We start from the raw sequence: 18,386 nt of genomic DNA on the forward strand, positions 1-18,386 counted from the left end.
ACCTTTCCGCTCCGCCCGTGCTCCAACCCCTTGTCAGCCATGCGCGGACCCCTTTTCCACCCCGTGGGGGAAATTGCCACATGGGAGAGCATACGCCGCCGGTCGGTGCCACTAACAGCATCGCGAGGCGGGAAGCTGCCATTGGCTGGGCGGTGCAGCCGCCCTTAAAGGGGAGGGTGCACCGCTGCGACCGTCATTTTAAAAAAATTGGCAGCAGACTCTACAATCAGCCGACAATGAAGGTCGCGGGTTCTGCCAGGCCACCAACAGGCAAGTTGGCATCTTGTATTGGGTGTTGGGCCGCTGGTCTGACCGAACTCTTCCCTGGTAGCCCAGTGGGTGCCAAAGAGCCCTCACTAGGTCTCGCAGCATCCCTCCCCTTTAACTGAATGGGAGGGATGTTGCTACGTGTCAGGGTGATGTGGTCAGTGCGGCTGTGATGGACACCGCCCCGCTCCCGACCCGACCCTGTCCCACTCCGCCTCAAACAGTGCCCTAAAGCACTGGGAGCCGATGTCACAGTAAAAGAGGCGAATCTCCCACCTTTTCCTTCGGACTCCCACCAGGCAGGGAGGGAAACTTTCCCTCCTAGTAATCAAAGAGCGCAATCTTAAAGTCTCTGAGTTAAAGAGACACTGGGTAACAATATTACTATATGGCATAAGCAGATGGTTTGATCATTTGGGACCTTTGTTATATATTTAGCCACAATGAAAGTAGGATGTGCATATTTATTTAAAGCAACATACATAAATATGCAAGAATAAGAAGAAAACAATCGGTCTGTTCAAATCATCCTATTGTCCAGATATTACCCAGGACCCAATTAGACTATGGGCTAGAATCTCCACTTAACGGCCACTTAATGCCCATTTTACTGCTGAAATGACATACAATGTCCAGATATCGCCCATTTTGGCAGAAAATGGAAACTAACGGGCTTTTTCAGGAGACATATCGCCGTGTGTTATTTTCCCAATGGGCTTAACGCCAAGAAAAAATATTACCACTCGCCCACTTTTTTTGGGCGGAATCAGCAGAATGGGCGAATTCAAGGCCCATAGTATCACCCAGCGTTACTTTCCGCACGGAATTAACGCAGAGATTCAATATTAATGCCTGCCACTGTTTTTTGTCATAAAGAGCATATTTACTCAAACTAGCAGCCATGGAGATCATCCATCGTCAATTTCACCACCTCGCACATTAATCGGCCACAATATCACTCTCTCAAAAAACCGCCCACAAAAAGTGGAACCAACCGGGACGAACGCCAGCGGTGTGGTTGGCATTTGTTAAATCCCACTCTTACGTGAGGAGCTGATATCGGAAAGATTTGCCTGAAAGAGCGCTGATATGAGTGACAACGCTGACACACTGCTGTGGTCTGTGCAGCTCAGACAACAATGGTGCCCATCACCTTGGTGCCTGTTAAAGTTGATTGATGTGTTGTATTTAACCCTTTCATGGTAAGGAATCACCAGTGTGTAATGGTCCAGCTATCTGAGACAATGCGCAACAAGGTTATGTTCAATAACAAAAGTTTAATACCAACATTGGTCTGAATTCATAAGTATCACAGCCAATAACATCCAACCCCCGCCCTCACCCCACTTTTTCCACCATTGACATAAATCACATGTTCAACATGTCCACCAACACAGAATACAAAGGTAGAGCAGGAGCGTGGTCCCCAGCCCCCATACACTGCAACAAATTGCACACACCCAGATGGAGATATAACACAGCCATCACCTGCGCACATGCACCTCACTTTCCTTCCACCCTCTCCTCCTTCTCCCCACCTCTACCTCTTCCACTCCTTGCTCCACAGTGCCTGGCCAAGGAGCTCCTCAGGTGGTGCCTCTTTGGGAGGGATGAAGGCAGATACGTTGGCTGCATGGGTACGGGAGTGGGGGGTGCCGAGGTGGCAACAATCTCTGATGCAGAAGCAGGATCTTGGTCCTTGCTCTCATCTGTCATTCGCAGTGGTGGTGCGGAACCTAGGAGTGGAGTGCCGCGCTCGGGGACCACTGGGAGGCCTGTGGCAGCAGTGTTCCTGGCTATTGCATCCAGGGACTCCGACATGGGCGGAATGAACTCGGTCATGGTGGCCAGGTGTTGGGATATGCCCCCCAATGCTTCGATGAGCTGGTCACCAATGTCTACAGTCCTACTGGACAACTGCACCATCTCTCCGCTGTCATGTGGCGCTCATGGATCAGAACTTCCACGTCCACGAGGCCTCCGTGGGGTCGGCGCCGTCCTGGGGACAAATGTGGTGCCCTGTGGAGAGGTGCTTGGGGCCAGCACCTCCAGAGTGGAGGCGGTAATGACCGGAGGATCACTAGATGGCCTTGGGGTGGAATGGCTTCTGGCGCATGGTGATTCAGGTTCTTCGAAGTCCGCGCTCTCATCCGTCAAGAACAGACCCAGTGGATTGACGGGCGACAATCGGAGCTTCTCAGCACCAGATGTAGTAGGATCATCCTCCAATTCCTGCCCTGCGCCCCCACCTTCTGGCCTCTGTGGCCTTGCCTGGGGCCGCGCTGCTGGCTGAGCTGCAAGATACAAATGAGGTTATTAGAGGAGAAGTGGGTGCTAGGGTGACAAGGTGAGTCCAGTGCTACACACAGCATAAGAATGACAAAAGCACCACCGCTCTCAAAATCATCGCAGACATCACATTTCATGATCATCAACACATTGTGCATTGCAATGATTTTCATTAGGCCACCATTATTTCTATGACATTTTTAGAAATCATCTGTCATATATGATTGTTCGGATATGAGTTGGTGTGGCATCTATTGACTTTACATCACGCAATGGTGTAAGCTTTACTCACGTGGCATCACTTCAGGGTCTGCAGATGCATCCGTGGCTGTTCGGGGGTGCTTCCCCATGAGTGTGAGCACACACTCCTCCATCTCAGTGATGTCGCTGGGGACTGGTGGCCCCCCACCCATTCGCCTCTGCACGGACCTCATCGTCGATAGCTTCTTCTGTAAAAAGTGACAGGACGACATGGCATGAGATCATTGCATGATATCATTGTAGATACTGTCACAGACACTGATATAACACATAACCGACAGATGTAATCATGATTATTAAGATTATTATCATTCTTTACTTAAAGACGTACACCGTGACTGCAGGCTTTGAGTAAAACATTCCCGGTAAAAGTGCAAGACCTCACATCTGCTGATAGTCACTCATGACTGTTACAAATCAAGTTATATAAATATATAAGTACATGTAAATCAATGTAATACTTACTCTTGCAGATCCCACAAGGTCGTTCCATCGTTTGCGGCATTGGTTGCCCTCATGCACCTCGTTGGTCACCGACGAGACTACCTCTGCTATCTCAATCCATATCCTCTGGTAGGCCTTTGGGGTGGACTTCCCTATATCAAATCACCCCAGCGTAACTCGACCTTCTAGAGGAGGGAGGCATTTGCCTTGTCCGAGAACCTCCTGGCTCTTTTGCGCCCTCCAATGTGCTCCTCTCCCACCTCACTGTTCTCTCCAGCGTCAGTCTCCACAGCGTGCTGTGATGCCTCTTCCTCTCCCTCCATTAAAAGGCAAATTTGGTCAAATATGTGGCTGGTAACAGCTAATTTTGGTTTGCCTACTTGCTGTGAGGCTCTAAAGCCTCCCTCCTTCCTCCCAAAGCAGCCACACCACACCCAGACATGTCTTCAGTCCCTCTGAGCTCCCTCTCTCTCTGTCTCCTCTTCTACGCATGTCATGGTGACCCTTGACCTCCAGAATCGTGGGAATCGAGCGTTGCCATGCCGTTGCTAAGGACAGCCACACTTTACGGCAGAAGGTAAGAAAAATTTAACGCTACTGCCCATTTGATACCGCTCGCAGTAACGTCCATTTTCAAAAATGTAAACTAGGTGTTTTGAGAATGGGCGAAAAGCCGGCGATCTGAAAACCCTTTTTATCGCCCACGCCGGAAATAACACTCATTTTTGGGCGATAAGCACAAAAGTAGAGGTTCTAGCCCTATGTTTCCTAATCAAATTTGTAGTGGGAATTATAGGCTGGTTTGTAAAAGGTTATGTCAGACAAGGGATTTATAGAATTCCACTGTCTCCTCTATCCATTCCCCTATCACCTCCTTAGCCTCACCACTTCCCCACCCGACCAACCCCACCAGGTAGTAGTTGAGTCAAGACCCACTGGAACCAGGAAATGCCTCCTTTAATGTAATACTAACTAGTTTAATATCTGATAAAAGTGAGACTGACTGCAAGCATAATTAAATTTTTTTTTCCATGTCTCAGAAAAACAATTGCCTGCTAAGTGAAGAGAAACAAGAATGAGCTAGCCTCTGTTAATAAAGTGTCTGAAAAACAATCATGCTGGAAAATGATCCTTGGCATCATATGTAAAGAGAGCTTTGGGCCCGAAATTGATGAACTCACCGCCCACTGTCGCCCACTGCCACCGACATTCCTCTGGAAGATCTGCCCAATGCCACTTTCGAGGTGGGCTGGAGCGGGCAGGAAGGGAGAGCCGCCGGGAAGTGCCAGCTGACATCAGCGGACGGCCGAGTGGCGCAACTGAGCTCCCACCCGCCGAGCTCCCATATACATGTGGGTGGGAATCGGCACCAGAACGGGGGTGGACTGCTGACTGGAGGCTGGTCTGTCCCTGATGGTAAGTATGAAGATCCTGACGAAAAGATTAGTAAACATTTTTTTTCCACATCGACTTACCTCAATGGGGTCCCCTGAAGGTCTTCCAATTAGTTTTTTTTTCCTGATGATTTTTCTTTGCAGGGCTTCGACCCTCCGTGGGCCCATCTCCATCCTCGGCAGCACTTGGGTGACAAGCGCCTTTGCCGCCGAGATTGGGAGCTCCCACCGGCTGCCGCCCAGATTGGCAGCATAAGTCCCTTATTGGCTGCCCGCCGACCTTTGAGAGACCTCGTTGATGAATATCCCGCCCAAAGAACCGTCAGGGACATCGGCGGTCCTATGAGCAGCACTTGGGCAAGAGCCTTCACCAATTTTGGGCCCTTTATGTTGTGCAAAAATTGGCCTTTTAAGAAATTCTGGTCCTTTTTCCACTGAATCTTCATGCTGCAATACACCCTTTTCATTTCATCTTTATTCACCCATAATTGAAACTACTTGCAGCGTACAGAAAACAGAAGCATCCTCACATTGCCATAATAGATATTTTTATCTCAAATACAATAATAAAATCATTCATTTTTTAAACTTACCCGATATAAAAATCTGTCTTCGTGTACTATATGATTCTGAGATTGTTCAGAGCTACAACCTTCTGCCATTAAATAACAGCCTATTCAATTAAATGGAAATGGAATTGGATTCCTTATTTTTGACAATATTACAACAGATTACATTTTATTGTCAGAAATAGTGCTGGTGTATTTCAGTCAGTAACAATCCTGTACGGAACATAGGAGCAGGAGGAGGCCATTCAGCCCCACAAGCTTGTTCCGCCATTCAATGAGATCATGGCTGATATGCAACTTAACTCCAATTACCTACTCTGGCTCCATATCTTTTTATTCCCTAGGTCGCAAAAAGCTATCTATTTAAAATTATTAATTGAGCTAACAGCTACTACATTTTGTGAGAGAGAGTTTCACACTTTGACCACCCTTTGCATGAAGAACTGTTTCCTAACTTCTCTCCTGAATGTCCTGGCTCTGATTTTAAGTTAATGTCCCCTGCTCCTAGATTCCTCACCAGCGGAAAAAGTTTCTCTCTTTCTACTCTATCAATTCCTTTCAAAATCCTAAAAACCTCAATCAAGTCACCCCTTAACCCCTTAACCAGAGAAAATGGTCTATTTATGAAATCTCTCCTCATAATCTGGTGAGTCTGCTCTGCATTCTTTCTAAGGACAATATATCCTTTCTAAGGTGCAGTGCCCAGAATTGTACACAGTACTCCAGATGTGGTCTAACCAGGACTTTGTGTAGCTGTATCAAAACTTCCTTCCCTTTATATTCCAGTACTCTAGTTATTTTGGCTAACATTCCATGAGCCTTTTTGATTATTTTTTGTTGATGACTACTACATTATAGTGATCTGTGTACATGAACCCATAAGTCACTTTGGCCCTCCACTATTCCTAGCTTTACACCATTTAAATAATACTTGGATCTATCCTTTTTGGACCAAATAGATAACCTCACACTTAACCTGCATTGAAATCTATCTGCCACTGTTTTGGCCATCAATTAATCTGTTCTTTGTCTTCATCAGTAAAGCAAGTCACTGGATCAAGATATATCTTGACAGGTTTCCAAATGTAAATGAACCGATTCACCCCTGCATACATAATCTACCAGGATGTTCTTGTCACTTCCTTGAATAGTCATTAATTAGAATTTGATTGGAGTCCGTTCCTTAACCAAAGTAACACACATTCTGCATTCCAATATGACAGAACCAGTCTTTCATGACTGCTTTATGAAGCATGAAACATAGTTCATGTCAAAAACCACACATAATGCTAACTGACAATTGCAATGATGCATCAGAGTGATGAGCATTTAATGATGTTCCCTTAATTGTCAGTGTTTCAATTAAGCAACTGGTTAGATACAGACTGGAGGGGTCAGTCAGTTTGTAAGATTAAGGTTGTAGGGAGCAGTGAGCTGCTTATGTAAAATTGTTTCCAATCACAATAAACCTAGTTGTTTTTCCTTTGTAGTTTGATGCTAATTATTAGGAAGCCTTAAATCAATGAAGCATAAAACTGACAACATTTGATACGTTCTACTGGTCTCCCAGTGGAAATACAGCCCGAGACCAGCCTGCCTAATCTTCGGGACAACATTTTAAATCAAGGGTTCCGTGTTGTGGATTTATTGAAATCTTTTTGGGTCTATATATATTACTATTTTACATAGGATTACACAGGATATAGAAACACGCACAGAAACAGGCCATTCGGCCCAACCAGTCCATGCCGTTCATGCTCCACTCGAGTCTCTCCCATCTTTCCTCATCTAACTCTATTCCCTTCTCCCTCATGTGCTTGTCTCGCCTTCCCTTAAATGCATCTGTATTATTCGCTTCAACCACTCCCTGGGGTAGCAAGTTTCACATTCTCACCACCCTCTGGGTAAAGAAGTTGCTTCTGAATTCCCTATTGGATTTCTTGGTGACTATCTTATATTGATAGCCTCTAGTTATGTTCTTCCCCACATTGGAAACATTCTCTCTGTATCCATTCTATCAAAAGCCTTCATAATTTTAAAGATAATTTTCCTTTTTCCTCAGATCAGTTTCCTGAGATATAACTCAATTGAGAAATGAAATGTCTCGGTTGTGGACCTAATAATGCATTTTGGTTTTAACCCACATATTATGGAGTAAGGTGGCATGTTTGTGGTGATGGTGGGAGTGGGGGGGACCCTGAAACACTGGGGAAGCAGAGGTCGTGCTGAATTTAATGGCAGGACCTCATTATCATTTTTGCATTCAGTTTGCTGAATTCCCGGATTGGCAGGCTGGCCGGCTGCTGGGCGGGAAAGCCAATAGTAGTAGGCCATAGCCAGGGAGCATTGGGGATAGACCCCAGAAATTGAGAAAGATCGGTGGTTGGTGGCGTTCTGATGGCCAATTGGGTTGGGGTGCACCAGGAAAACACACGGGTTGATGGTTGGAAGGTAGAAGTTGGACCTACAACTGGGAGGGAGGTGGGACCAGGATACATCACTGGTTTAGGGGTGGGGTGGGGCATGGCTGAACACAGCAGAAGCATTCCGGCTCCTCTGGCCCACAATAAGTACTTTCCTGCTGCATCTCCATGCTCCTGCCTCTTTTTAGCTGTCGGGTTTCCTGAGCCCTGGAAAACTTGGCCAGTCAGCTTTAAATTTTAATGGCTGCCATAATATCAGGAACAGAGCTTCATTAACATGGTATAATCATGGACCCGCCTCTCCAGAGCAGGTTACTCGGTCATGCCCACAGTCGCCATGATTAAAACGGAAGCAGGCACGTTCACAGGAAGTTGGGGGTCAGGTTTCGCAACTTTATTGATGCAACATCCCCCTCCGACTCGCGTTAGAGAGTTTAAAATTCTCCCATCGTCTCAGAACATCCCACAATACTTCACAATGAATGGTCAGTAGGTATATGATGGAGCTATTCTTCTGCATTGCAACTTGGGATATGTTGTCATGTGGTCTCACAATCATTTCTCAACAGCAAACACATACATGTGATGACACTGAGGTCACATAATCATTCTGCCAAAGAACTTGATGCAAGTTAAGATAAACTGTAGTATCTGTCTAAGTATCCCAGTGTGTTATTGAATCCTGCCCAACATTCAGATCTTTTACTAAATCTAGCTCTGGTGTTATCCCGCATCTACATAGGGTCAGCTTCTAACATCTCATCAGATGGGATTAGAGTAATAAAATTTCTGGAACATTATCAGAGCTCAAAAATGACACATGATGTATTGATGTCAAGAATATGTGAGCATCAATACAAACACATACAACAAATGTATCACATCCCACATAAGCCTCCCAAAATCTGTCCCTCCATGTTGGATGAATGTTGGAGAGGATGTGGCAAGAGTAACACACTTATATATTTCTTCTGGATACACTCCTGAATTCATCCATTTTAGGAAGCAATCCAGAATCTCACGAAGATCAAGACCAGCACTGCTATCCCTTCAGATCGATTACTCTTTCTTCAGAAGTGCGAGATCTGTCAGAGATACACAGACTAGGATGACTATCATGGTTTATGGTATGAAGATGGAATTGCCGCTATGACAAAACTCTATCTCTGCACCATAATCTGTGGGGCATATATAGGATCAATTTAGAACTGGCAAAACATCAAGCAGCCTGCCAATCCCCTCTCCTCCCCCCCCCTCCCCTTACAACAAAGCTTATACAACAAATCCCCTCTAACAGATTACACAACTTATCCCTTTGGAGGGAGGGTTGGCTTAATGCAATTAAAAATTTACAGAGGAAAGGAGTGACCTAATGAAGAATAAAAACCTGAAAGAGTGGGATAATTTGTGTGCCTCTATTAAGCTGTGCTGCCCCTACCCTGTGCCAATTTTAGACCGGTACAAGTATGATCAATGTACCCTCTTGTAAATGCCATTTTTAGAATATATACCAGTTCTGGATCATCACGGAAACCAGTGTACAATTATACCCCTTCATATGAAAATAGTTTTGGAACACACATACAAATGCAAATACCTGCAAACATTTTTCGCATTTTAATTCAAAAAGCTCAACAGATTACATGTTGAAGCAGAAAAACTGATTAATGGTTTAACAATTGAATTAAAATGCAAAAAAAGAATCAAGCACCAGAAATCCATTCAAAGAACATTCGTTTTCTCCTCTCTCAAAAACATTATGTCTCCTTACAAGTTCATAAGCTGGATGGCACTGCATTGTCATGATACTGACGATTTTCAATAAAAATCAAATTTGTGTGTGTGAGTTGAAATTGTTTGCAGGTATGTGTGCTTCAGTAACTAATAACAGGCTAAAATTCTTGTAGAGGTACAACATCTCAAATCCGGCAACCTCGGGACCGAGACGGTGCAGGCTTTTGTATTTTTCCGGATTTTGGACAAGAAGATCAATAAAATCAGTAGCCTACCTTAGGCTTATTTGAATGCACTAATGGTGGCATGGGTCGGGTCAGGTCAGGTCGGACCGGGTCGAGGGTCATTTGGCAAGGCTCAGACCGGTTTTTGGACAATAATTCCAGATTTTATTTTATTGAATATCAAATGGGATTTTCTCAAAAATGTCCGGTTTTCGGACAATTCCGATTTTTGGACAGCTGGATTTGAGATGTTGTACCTGTACAGGTACAGCTTCTTGCATTATGAACATCTGTATTCATTCTTCCTAGAATCAGACTGTCTAAATCCTTTTATGTTGTACTCTTCTGTGATGGAGCGCATCTACATGATGTCATGCTCTAGATATTCCATTAAGACACACAGCAAGTTTCTCTTATTTATGAGTAAGGTATAGCCACAGCTCACAAGATGGATTGAAATGCTCAGCTGTGCCAGATACACCTACTCAAACTAGATCCTTTGGAAAGTGAGAAACAATCTTAGAAAAGTTAGGAAAAATGTTGGCCAAATGAGGGCTGTTTGAAAGCTTGTTATTTCAAAGCCTGCACTTAGCTCATATCCAATATATTCACCTGAATAACAGCTCAACCATGAAGCAAAAAGGCAATTGTTTTACGCCATCTCAAGTTAAATGCATCTCTAGGCCTGAACCTATGGCAGTAACTTCTCCACGAGATTAACACTGTACACATAGATTTAAACAAAATGCCTTCAGGACAATATTAACCTATAAGATTTGCGCTGCTGTTTTCTGTTTTAGCAATAAAAGTCCACAACTATGTGACAGTTTATGAACAAAGATCAAATGAAACCAAGGTAGCTCATGGTGACTTAAAACAAACATGCTGGGAAATAAAGCCAGCTAAATTAGATGCAAAGCCCGTTAAACTATATTTGATGTTATTGAAATGCCAGACTGAGAAATGCAAGTTGATAGTTGACACTTGGAATTTCAGAAAGTATTTGACAATGTTTCAAATCACCACATTGACTAAAGAAAAGGGTTGGATTTTAAAACCACAAAATGGGTAGGTTGGGGCTCAGGTCAGAGGTTACATTTTTAAATCGCAAATCCACCTCCAACCTGCCCACCGTCGGGTTTCCCAGGCCTCGGGAAATTCCCCAGGGCTTCTCCCACTCCCGCTTCTGTTACTTCGCCAGAGTCACGGTGGAAAGCTGATTTTCATATGCAAAGGGGGTTTTATTGCATTTCTGGCAAAATACATAGGATTACATAGGATACACAGCGGGGAAACAAGTCATTCAGCCTAACCGGTCACTGCCGGCATTTATTCTCCACTCAAGCCTCCTTCTGTGTATCCTCATCTAACTATCAGCATAACCCTCTATTCCCTTCTTCCTCATATGCTTATCTAGCCTCCCCTTAAATGCATCTATGCTATTTGCCTCAGTTACATCTTGAGTTCTACCTTCTCACTACTCTCTGGGTAAAGAGGTTTATTCTGAATTCCCTATTGGATTTCTTGCTATCTTATATTAATGGCCTCTAGTTATGCACTTCCCCACAAGTAGAAACACTCTCTCTGTATATCAAAACTTTTCATAATTTTAAAAACCTCTATTAGGCAACCCCTCAGTACTCTTTTTTTCAAGCGAAAAGAGACCCATCCTGTTCATCCTTTCCTGATATGTATAACCTCGCATTTCTGGTATCATCCTTGTAAATCTTCCCTGCACTCTCTCCAGTGCCTCTATATGCTTTCTATAATATGGCGATCAGCATTGTACGCAGTGCTCCAACCGTGGTCGAACCAAGGTTTGATAGAAGTTTAGCATAACTTCACTACTTTGCAATTCTATCCATAGAGAAATAAACCCGAGTGCTTGGTTTGCTTTTTTATGGCCTTGTTAACCTGTGTTGCTACTTTTAGCGATTTGTGTATTTGTACACCAAGATCCCTTTGCTCCTCTACCCCACCCAGGCTCACACCCTCCAAGTAATAAGTGACCTGTATTTTATTCCTACCAAAATGCAATACCTCACACTTACCGGTGTTGAAATTAACTTGTTAATTATATACCCATTCTGCAAGTTTATTAATGTCCTCCTGTAATGTATTGCATTCCTCCTCAGTACTGACTATCCACCCGCCCCCCCTCTCCAATTTAGCATCATCTGCAAATTTAGAAATTGTGTTTTTCATTCCAAAGTCTAAATCATGAATTAAATTGTGAACAACTATGGTCCAGCACTGATCCTTGTGGAACACTACTACCCACCTTCTGCCACTGTGAATAGCTACCGTTTACCCTTACTCCCTGCTTGCTGTCCTGAAGCCAGCTAGCTATCCAATCTGCTACTTGACCTGACTCTGACCTGATTCATTAGTCTATTATGTGGTACTTTATTGAAGATCTTTTCAAAATCTAGATAAATTACATCCACTGCATTTCCCTTGTCTATTCGCTACTCAAAAAATTCAATGAGGTTGGTCAAGCAAGATTTTCCATTTTGAAATCCATGTGGAAATTGCAGAGGGGGAGCAGCTATGAATAATTTCCAGGCCTTGGAATAGGATATTATAGGTGTTAACTTTGAACCATTATACAGTAGTGGGCCATTTATGGAGTTGTTCATGGCCAGTTGGATGATACACTGCTTTATAATGACTGCAGCATTATAGCATGTACTGCACAATGTACTATTCTCCTGCTAAAGGGAGATGTGCTTAAATTAATCTTTTTTCCCTTAAACCTGCAAAGCCTTGTTGTTGTAAGCAAACAGCCTGAGGTGAATGCGTTTAATTTGTGTTTAGTGAAGGGACCTTTGCTTGTAAATGTCTCATTCTGGCTTAGCTGAAATGACTGACTTACTTTCTCTTTTTTATATACTTTTGGCATTTTTAAATGTGACATCTAAAATGTCATTGATGAATTTGCAGATAACAACAAAACAAGAGACAGGACAAATAACGAGGGACAATGAGATTCAAAAGAATTTGGATTATTTATATCAGGACCAATAGGCAGAAGACGTGAATCATTATGGAGGAGTGAAAAATAATTGCAATGGGAGCAAAGGACCAAAAGAGGAAATATGTGCTAAGTGGATAAATGGTGCTCACGATAAGATCTAGTATAATGGATAGATCTGCGAAACCATCAGCACCTCGCTCAGCTGCAGTGAAAATAATAAATAAAGCATTGGATTGAAGAGACGATGGATAGAATGCTAATCAGAAGTAGTATTGCTGCTTTGTCAGGTATTGCACGGACCCCATCTGGAGTGCTGTGTGCAATTCTATTACCTAATCACAAGATATTATTGCCATTGAGAGGATGCAGAGACAAGCACTGATGATTCTGGGTTTCAAGAACGTTATGAGAAAATGTTATGGAAGGATGGAGGTGAGATAATGAAAGGTTTCAAAGATTATCAAGGGAATTGGCAAAATTGATCCAGGAAAATTATTCCACACTGTGAAAGATTCAAGTGCAAGGAGAATACAAAACTTAAAATTAGGAAGTTAGGAAAGTGTTATAATTGGGGGCAAAGTGTTATAAAGCGCAATTTTCATCTCACCTTTGGGCAGGAACGGGGCAAAAGTTTGATGAAAATTATGGGGTTGAACTTATCACACTGTTCCCACTCCCGATCAATACTCTGGCATTTTCTTTGGGCCTTCACATGAGCAGCCGAGGTGGAGCCTACTTGTATAGTGCATCTAGCGGTCTTACATCTGTTGTGGAACCCTGGTGCAATTTTGAGGAACCTATGGATGGAACCTGCACCATGCACACTTCATTTATTAATACTAAGCACAGAGCGGCCTGACTAGTGATCCATAAAGGGACCATCACAAACCGCTCCGGAAACAGTGTTCATTTTTTCAGACTTTTGTGGAGGAGCATAAAGGTTCCTTTTTAGGTTCAACTTTCAGGTCGGCTCCTCGGAGGGGCCACCAAATTTCCCATTCCCCAAACTGGTGAACTGCTTTGGAGCACTAGTTCAGCAATAACAGCTCACCGGCAACAAGCATATGAGGCCCAGCCACCAACCGCCCATCCAATGTGTTCCCAAGGTGGACACTGGCCCCAAAGTTAGTTCAGCAGAATAGGCTAATGGGAGGGCCACAGTATAAATGGGCTGGAGATAATTAGATTTTTTGTTGAGAAAAAAGGGCTCGAAGGATATGATGAGAAGACACAAAAAGGCCGAATAAATGTTTTCTGTTTTTAAGCATTCTTTTTTGTAAAAGTCCATATAGCACATGCAATGTGAATGGCAACAGTGTGTATGTATAGAAGTGCTAAAATTAAAACAGAAAATGCTGGAAACACTCAGCGGGTCAGGTAGCATCTGTGGAGAGAGAAGCAGAGTTAACATTTCAGGTTGATGACCCTTCATCAGAACAAAACACTAACCAGTCTGACCTGAAACATTAACTCTGTTTCTCTCTCCACAGGTGCTATCTGAACAGCTGAGCATTTCCAGTACTTTCTGTTTTTATTTCAGATTTCCAGCATCCACAGTATTTTGCTTTTGTATAGAAGTCCTATACCATTTTCAAAGGAGATGTATTTTACAGGGATAAAAAAATAAGCAGTATCTCCTCCATAACCACCATTACCTGAATGATTCTGAAATATTGGCTGCTCTACATTGTTGAGCATGTAACTGTATACACGACTCAGGTTAGCACTGAAACACACGAGACATGCTGTACCATCATCAGCATATTACTGTCTTTCACCCAAGGAGCCTATTTTAATGACGATATTTATATTGACTTGTTTTCTTGGTTTAATGATTCATTCTGTTAGTTCCACAATGGCATGACAGCATGAAGTTGATCAATTTTTATTTCAGCATCGAGATTGTGGAATTTGTCAAATAATTCCAAAAATTGCTCAACCGATCAGTAACATTCATTAAGGAAAAGTGGCTTGTTACATTTATATGTCAGCAATGTACAAGAATGCAACAAAACTACTCAATAATTTCATGCCTGGCAAATATTTTGTGACAGCTTTTCTGGCTGTATGTTTATATATATTAATAAATTTCACAATTAGCCAAATATGAAGGCCTCAAACTTGTTGAGAAAACACTGCTTTTGAAATCATGCTGTGCAAAGTTTAGTGTACAAAACACCAACCAGTCTTTTCTCTTTACAAATGCTCACGGACTTGGTCTATTTCCAGCAATTATTGGTTTTATTTCAGGGTACTATCATTTCTTTTTATTCTATGAACACTTAATACCATTATATTAATTTATTTTTATTCGTTAAATTAACCCATTTATTTAATACGGGACCAAGAAATGTAATACAAACTCATTTAATGCTCAATTATGTTAAATAAATGGCTCAGAACATTGTTTTTAATTAATAAAAATTACAACATTCAACTTTATCTGCATCCTATACGAGTAAAATGAGCTCCAGATGGTACCTTTAACACAGCAAAACATCCTAAGGCACTTTACAGTTGGTGGTCATCAAAGCAGTAACTTTCCAGTAATTGTGATTTGCTCACAGCAAAAGTGGGTCTGAATTTTAAATTTGCTTTTCAATTGAACTTTTTAAAGATGATTTGAAGAGCATTTCAAGCCACAGATCATTTCACTAATCAAACAACTGTGCAAACAGTAACATTTAGAGAAAGCAAAGCTAAGACAACAGTAACATTTAGAGAAAGTAAAAACACACAGTGGCTGAAATTCTGATTCCAAATATGTCATGGCTCTTCGCAGGTAAAATGCAATCATATTTTTTCTTTACAACCAATCCCTTGCCAAATTAAACGCTGAATAATTTTACCACTAACAACCCATTTTATTTAATAGCAACAAGCTGCTTTCCGAAGGTTGATTTTGGATAATATTTAGAATTCACTGACATCAATTTTGTCAGAATCATTTAACCTCCAGAGTACGGAACTCCAAGACTAAAAGAAATATTAAAGCTGAAGTCAAAACATGTCGAAAATATGGAGTTTACAAAAAGGATAAAGGTTCTAAAATACCTGTACACTTTTTAACATGGCTCCCTCGTTTAAATCCATGTCGACTCAGCTTACAGTTGAAATTTGCTTCCCAAAACTCTGCAAACCAGATGTTTCTTCTGTTATTCTCCAGGGTCCGGCTCATGAAGTATCTATCAAAACCTACAAAAGGAACATTTGTTAGTCACTCACATTACGAATAATTATGGGCAACTTTTTATCCATAACAGAAGTTGAAAGATCTGTTCCTGCCAGTGATCCAACTATAGGAGAATCAAATGAAAAAATAAATTGACTAATTAGGCAATGGTGTAATAAAGCTGACACAGATGAACTACAATGATTATGTAGCTGCCTGAACTTGTGTGCATTCACTCAATCACAGTACTTGTAATTGGTAAAGTTTTGTATTGCTTTTCCCTCACCAATTTACTCCCCTCACATTTCTCCAGAAGGCATTGACTCTTCAATGGCATTTGCTTCTTCGAGCACTAGACCCTCTCCAGTGTTCTGCCATTCTTTATAAATAATCCATGATATGGAGTTCATCAGACTATTTGATCACAAAGTTGAGCTCAGTCTGTTCTCATCTGATATCCACACATGTAGACTTCCAGCAGGAGTAAGTGGATAGTCATCAACAGCAGGAACCTAGCTGATTTTGTCTTCCCTAATCCAGAGGCAATTTGCAACCTTTGCCAGTGTTGAAGATCAAAGAGGTTCTATGTGGCTTATCTATTCACGGAGATAGTTCGCAGCATGCCATACTGACATTCTGACTCGCATGATCGAATGAAATTTAATTTTTATGGCCAATAATTAATTTTGCCAGAAGCTCAATAGCGTAAAATGAAAAAGATTGTGCAATATAAAACTATATTATAAGTTAAATATTAGGACTCAATTTCCAGCGTTGTGCTGTTAACTATAACTGAGTACTCATCCATTTAAACACATTTGGATTATACTCACATGCCGCCACTCAATAATTACACAGTATAATTCTTCGCACTTCTCCCCATTTTTCCTTCGAAGTCACATAACCATTCAATTTTGTTAAGCTGGCAATTGGCTTCTCCATGAGTCACCAATGTTGCCTTGGTAATCCAAATATATAGGAAGGTGGCAAAGTCTACTTTAGGCTATGGCTTTAACTCATTATAATTTGATAATTCTGCATACTTCATACTCAGCAAAGTGTCTATGGAACAACTCGGATTAAAGTGAATCAAATTGACTTCCATGTCAATATGTTCTCTGCACATCCATGCCTCTTTCATTCCTGCCTTATTCCCTTAGCCTGACAAACAGGCATGTACAACACAGACTTCTCTGGCTTCCAGGCATGAAGAGTGCCATACTGACATTCTGGCTAGTGTGATCAAATGAAATTTAATTTATATGGCCGATAAATAATTTTGCCAGAAGCTCAATAGTGTAAAATGAAAAAAGATTGTGCAATATAAATCTATATTATAATAATTTAACTGTCAGGATTTGTGTGAACAAGACTAAATTGAGTAGTTCCTAAGGCAAAGCTATGTGCCACAGTACGCATTTCAATATCATGAATATTAGATTAGCCTCTGCCCTTATATGAACACTATCCCTAATTACACATACCACTAAAATACATCAGTCACTTCATTGATTTAACAAGCCCGAATCTGCTGGATAATAGTTCTGCAGTGACAGTGAATTCCAAGTAAACAGTTGAACCATTTAAGCTTAAACTGAAAGAAAGAATGACTTGGGGCTGGATTTTCGTCAGCCTTGTGCCGGGTTTTTCAGTGATATTTCACCGTTTTGGGCGGAAAATGGTGCAGTGGGAAATTCCCTGAAGTCTTGCGCTGGAGGTTTTGAAATATCTCTGGGATGCAGATCGTCAGCGTGCAAGACTGGAAAAAGTGCTTTCGCCCGATATTTGGCTCAGCGGTGACCCGTAGATGGGACCAAAAGAAAACGCCGAGGTAAAGACTGTTGATGCAACCCTGGGAACGGTGGTAGTTTTGAAAATCTGCAAAAAAGGTAAGTTAAAGTTTTTATTTTTAAATTATCATGCAGTGATTGCTAGAAAAAGGTCTTGTGAATCTTTTGTGGTTTTTTATTTTTTGTTTTTTTGGAAAAAAAAATTGTGTTTTCCCCCCTCCCTAGACCCAATTCGCAGCGGTATCGGCCTCGGAGTAAAGTTGCAGAAAATTTGCGGTTTGCGCCACGAATCTTTGTGCAACGCTGATTTTTCCCGCTGGACGCTATTTTTCCCCCTTCTTCCTGAATGTTTGGCCTGGAAATCATAGCGGAGTCATAGTGGGTTTTTTCCGCCAAAAAAATGGTATGACCCAAAACTGAATTTCTAGCCCCATGGGATAAATATTGGCCAGGATACTGGGGATAACTCCCCTGCTCTTCTTTGAAATAGTGCCATGGGATCTTTTACGTCCACTTGAGAGAGCAGAAAGTGCCTCGGTTTAACGTCTCATCCGAAAAATGGCACCTCTGACAGTGCAGCACTACACTGGAGTGGCAACCTAGATTTTTTTGTGCTCAAGTCCCTGGAGTGGGATTTGAGCCCGCAACCTCCTGACTCAGAGGCGAGTGTGCGAGTACCCACTGAGCCACAGCTGACACAAAAAACTGTTAATCTTCTGCTAATTCTGTCTATCACATATCAGTTTTTCTGTTAATCATATAAACTCAACAGCAACAGTCTGCATTTACATAGTGCCTTTAATGTAAAAAAAGAATCCATGGCACTGAATGGAAGCATAATC

At 42.1% G+C, this 18,386-nt stretch overlaps 1 protein-coding gene across 1 annotated transcript in view; it reads right to left on the reverse strand.

Moving 5' to 3' along the window:
- LOC139227854 (metabotropic glutamate receptor 4-like) overlaps positions 1 to 18,386 on the reverse strand; it is a 1,455,190-nt gene that overhangs the window by 846,327 nt on the left and 590,477 nt on the right. The window contains exon 5 of the mRNA XM_070858939.1: positions 15,637 to 15,777. Coding sequence (XP_070715040.1) covers positions 15,637 to 15,777 — 141 coding nt within the window. The remainder of the gene's footprint in view (positions 1 to 15,636; positions 15,778 to 18,386) is intronic.

Source organism: Pristiophorus japonicus, chromosome 17, assembly GCF_044704955.1.
Source record: "Pristiophorus japonicus isolate sPriJap1 chromosome 17, sPriJap1.hap1, whole genome shotgun sequence".
NCBI lineage: Eukaryota > Metazoa > Chordata > Chondrichthyes > Pristiophoridae > Pristiophorus > Pristiophorus japonicus.